This window comes from Mytilus trossulus, chromosome 11 (genome assembly GCF_036588685.1).
Source record: "Mytilus trossulus isolate FHL-02 chromosome 11, PNRI_Mtr1.1.1.hap1, whole genome shotgun sequence".
NCBI lineage: Eukaryota > Metazoa > Mollusca > Bivalvia > Mytilida > Mytilidae > Mytilus > Mytilus trossulus.
Window position 1 is genome coordinate 31,501,632 of NC_086383.1, and position 5,150 is coordinate 31,506,781.

At 30.3% G+C, this 5,150-nt stretch overlaps 1 protein-coding gene across 1 annotated transcript; it reads right to left on the reverse strand.

Moving 5' to 3' along the window:
- Nucleotides 1-212: 212 nt before the first annotated feature.
- Nucleotides 213-983, reverse strand: LOC134689959 (E3 ubiquitin-protein ligase TRIM71-like). The gene has a single exon (XM_063549927.1). It carries the CDS (start codon nucleotides 981-983, stop codon nucleotides 213-215), a length of 771 nt encoding a protein of 256 aa, XP_063405997.1.
- Nucleotides 984-5,150: the final 4,167 nt, after the last annotated feature.

Sequence of the window (5,150 nt, forward strand, 5' to 3'; positions counted from 1 at the left end):
CAAAAAGAACGTGTTTATTGAAGATATATTTAAAAAGAGTAGGTATGTTGCAAGCTTTCAATATTAAGTTGTGGTATGTGTATTTGTCAATCATTTCTTGCTACAATGTATATATTAACCTTTAAATAATTTCACCCTATATTTAAAATTTTTGCAAGGTTAATGATGAAAAATGTATCAGTTAAAAATACATCTCATATTTTTTTTTATATTTACCTCATATTATATGTCCCTATCAGTTGTCTAATGTCATCTTCAGCTACAGATTTACGACTAAAGGATATATTGGGAAACTCTGGAAGGGAATTTATATGTAGTTTGTCAATTTCTTCTTTCAGATTATTGATCTTTTGTACCAAACTTCCATCATGTCGGGTCTTATCTAGTTCATTTCTCTTTATGTCTAAGGTGTGTCCACCATCAAGCACTGATTTTGCATCTGACAACATATTCATCAGTTTGTCTTTCTCCTTTTTGGATTGTTCTTTCACCAATGCAATGATCTGAGCTACAGATTTATCAACCATGCGTTTAATCATGTTGCCTTCATCGTTGATGGCTTTTATAACAGACTCAACGGAGTTATCAAACACATTCAAGCTTTCCTCAATCTTCTTTATGTTTTGATCTGCTTCATTTATGTTGCCACGAAGTTTCGTTTCATTATCTCCACGTAGTTGAACGATGACATCAACAATCTGGGAAAATGTATGCCCATTGTGTTTTCCTGTCACACAAAGTGTGCATATCTGTGCATTACATGTATTACAAATTAAGGATAATTCTTCTTTGTGTTTACTACATCTAGATTTACATTCCGGGATACAGTCGGAGGCTTTCTGAAATTGATGGTTTCTCGATACCTTCTGCCTATTATGTACAAACTTACAGTTTTCACAATAGTATTCTTCACAGTCTATACAATAGTGTGACCCAGGCGCACTCACGCAAACCTCGCAGGTTTTAGACGCAGCTTGAGCCATTGTGGATTTAATCAAAATCACAGGTAAGACAGGTGATTGTATCACATGACAGAGATTTATAATCTTAAATCAGGTACGATAACTAGTGTATGTAAATGTTTGACGAGATTGTATTTGAACAATTTAAACATTATATGTTATGTTATGTTAAACATACTTTTGTTTACAATAAATACAATAAATACATGTATAATGGTAACGGACATTTGTATATTTTACGTGTAATATGAGTACACCAGTATAGCTAACGTTTAAATAATCGTAGTGTGTTTTAAACAGGATATCACCTAATATTTACAAAAAAGTGTATTTTAATGTAGATATTGTACTCGATAGCATTATAAATATTGTGTATCGTCTGATTATTTTCCTCCAAAAGATAAACAAATATTAAGATTATATTTTATATTGAAAATAATGATTGATTTTATAATTGCTTTTAACATTTTAAGAAATTATATCAAATAACATTATATAATTCACTAACAATCATAGCCTTAAACGGGTCTATGTAATGCATGTATCTTTAATTAATTGATTATTGCAATGAAATATGTTGGTGCCTTCAATATATATACTCTGTATTATTTTTGATATTCAAATTTATTTTCGCAGATATATTCTTCTAAAAAATACACGGACACATATTGTTACCAATACATATGTCAAATCAATAAAAAGATGTGTTGTAGTACGATGAACCATTGAGGCATCATTAGTAAGGAGTAGTATGTGTGTGATGTCTGAATTTAAAAAAAAAATAAATCAGGTTTGTACTGCCGTTGTCAGTCATGGGCATTACTTAAACAAGTTATTTTTTTTTAATTACTTATATAAGTATTTTTTTATTTCAAAAATAATAAAATTACTTAATAGAGTTATTTTGATTTTTAATAGAATCATAGACTAAATGTAGTTTTTAAGATTTTAATCAACATTTTATATCATAAAATAAAGAATTTATCAGATTTGAGAGGAGTACAGAGATAAAGGGTTACTTTGAAAATAATGACAAAAATATTACTTGAATAAGTTATTTTAAACATTTTTGAAAAAAATAGCAATTACACTTATCTAAGGCACATATGCAATTGATTTAGGTTACAAATTATAAATAACTTCAGGTCTTAACTAATTCACAAGTATCTATCTATTTATATCAGTCTACTTTCACGATTTTAGAGGAAAATGATAATTTAATAGTCCCAAGAGACCAATCTTTAACCAAGAAGCGTCGGTATGAAAGATAAGTGCGTCGGAAAGTTAATTAGTGTTTCTGAAGAATTAGTTTTTATATATCAAGGGAAAAATAACCAGATAACTGTGAAAATCATTTAAAGCTAGTAAAATCTGTATTCTTTGACACCTAAAAAATAATATTCAGAAAAATAACTTATATAAGTTATATTTAAATTAGCCTCGTTTTCAACATTACTTGTATAGGTAATTTCAATTGTTACTTGTTTAAGTAATGCCCCTGACTGGTTGTCGTTCTGAACATTGGTTTCATTAAAGGTACTGTACATGTATATATATTTTTCTTCAATGACTATATTATAATAATTTACATGCATGTACAGACCGCAATCGCATGTATAACCGGTATTGTTTTGCTCTTTTAAACATATTTACTCTGAGTTCAAAATTACAAAAAAAAAATTAGTCATACATTTGAAGATTTCACATTAGAGATAAAAGGACGAAATTACTTCAGACTTGAATAGGAATAAGATATATTATCATCTCATTGTTCTTCAAAACCGCATGTAAAGATCAAGATAACGTACGACACAGAAACGTCCACTTATGAGACAGCTGTTGATATGAGCGACGGGGAGGGGGATCAGAACGATTTTCAATATCAGAACTTCCTATTTACTATCAAACAAATGAAACCAAACATATAGTATATGTACATGTCTAACATGCTGTTTAAAATGTCATTTCAATCGTCAAATGATAGCTCCTAGTAAGCTGATTCCAAAAATATATTGTTTCCATACATTTCTTTTTAAATAAGGGAGATAATTTGTTACTTCCGGTTTGAAAAATGTTACTTCCGATTATATTTGAATATTTACTTGACACTAATTCCAAAAATATCTGGTTCTATATACTTTTATATTAATAAAGTACAAAAAAATAGCTACTTCAGGTTTACAAAAGGTCACTTCCGGTTGTTTTTTTCAAGGTTAAATGGTTTGATACCTTTTTCTGAAAGTTGTATATCTTTATCATGTATACATATAGAATAAAAGCAAAGGTCAAAATCTAGAACGTCAAATTAAGCTATGACCTTGAGATCAATTTCAAGGTCATAAACTAAGGACCTCAAATCAAAAGACCATAGGCCGTAATTATATTTATTTAATGAGTTATATCACCAAACGCGTATTTTTAAATACAAGAGGGGAGAAAACTCCCTTTTACATTCAACGTACGCTTGCAATCAAAATTTACATCTTACGACATGTCGCAACTAACAATTTAGTAAAAATAATTTGTTGATATCTTATACAGTCTTTGGATATAAGTGAAAATAATCCAAATTCAAATATTAGAATATGACCTTGACCTTTGACCTTGACCTAATTTTCATTTTTCGGGACCAAGGACCTCAAATCAAAAGATCCTAGGTCTCTATCACTTATGATTTAAAAGATAGAAATTCATATCACTTATATCAGATGCATAAGGGGAAATAACTCTTATATGGAGCGGTCATATCGCTTCGGTCAAAATAGGACAAATCATGCAAAGGATATAACGAGCAATTTTGTAAAATAAATTTGTCATAATCTTTTACGGTTGCGAAGGAGATGCGATAACAAGGAAAACAGTGTTTGGGGAGATAACTCCTACAAAGAAAAGTATTCGTTTACAAAGGGTAAATTTCAAAAGCGCATAAACTGTTCCACATCATATACAAAATATCTAAGCGACATATTGCGAAACAAATGTTTATCGCAAGAACAAAATAAGGCGGAAGAAAAAAAAAATAATCAGAAGAAAAACAATAGGTCTTTCCACAAAAAAGTGGAAAGACCTTATAATGATTATAATGACACTAGATATTAAAAACTGAATTCAAAACATCAAGGTAACTGACTTTGAAAACACCGACTACATACGAACGTCAGTAACATTCTAAATATAACTTGGATCTTCCAAATGTAATTAATGGAAAGCGTATTTGATGATTCGTAAACGACAATCTATTTCAATACGTGTGAAAATACCAGTATACATATTTAACAGATGGTGATCGTAAAAAGACGACCGAGAATGTTTTCAACATGAATATATATTTACTTTTGAACTTGGTCATTTTCATGATCTACATTTCGAAGAGCAATTTGTTATAATAGATTTTTCTTCATAAGTGTATGTCCCCAAAACCTTTGTAAACGGAACATTTAAAAGCAGCTTTTAAAACTCTTAAAATGCTATACACATGTTAATTGCTTATTCATGTAGGTAGCGAGTTAACAAGGCTTAATAGTTATCAAAAGTATCGGGATTATAATTTAATTCACAAGACATGTTGTTCGTCTACATAAGACTCATCAGTGAAGAGCATATTAAAATTTGGTATAAAGCCAACAAGTACAAAAATGAGGAGCAATAAGAATCCAAAATTCCAAAAACTTGTGCAAAATACGGCTTAGGGTTGCCTGGGATAAGAAAATCTGTAGTTTTTCGAAAAATCCAAAGTTTTGTGAATAGGAAATTTATTAAAATAACAATATAATTGATATTCATGTCAAAGAACTAGCTACTGGGCTTATGACACCCTCCGCGCATCAGCAGTGGCAACGACCCAATGGTGTATAAGGCTTATCAGTGACTCTCAGATAAAAATAAGCCAAACAAGTAAAACATTGAAGAGCATTGTAGACCCACATTTCAAAAAGATGTTGCCTAAGACGGCTAAGGTAATATATGCCTGGGATTAGAAAATCCTCAGTTTTTTTTTTAAAGTCTGAGTTTTGTGACTAGTGAATTTATGAAAATGACCATATAATTGATATTCATGTAATCACCTAAATGCCGACTAGTGGGCTTAACTATGTCAGCTGCAGTAATACAAGCTCAGTTCAAGTACACTATAGAGCATGGCCTAGTGAGCTGATCCCGTAAATGTAAAACCTTTTCTAGACGATGATT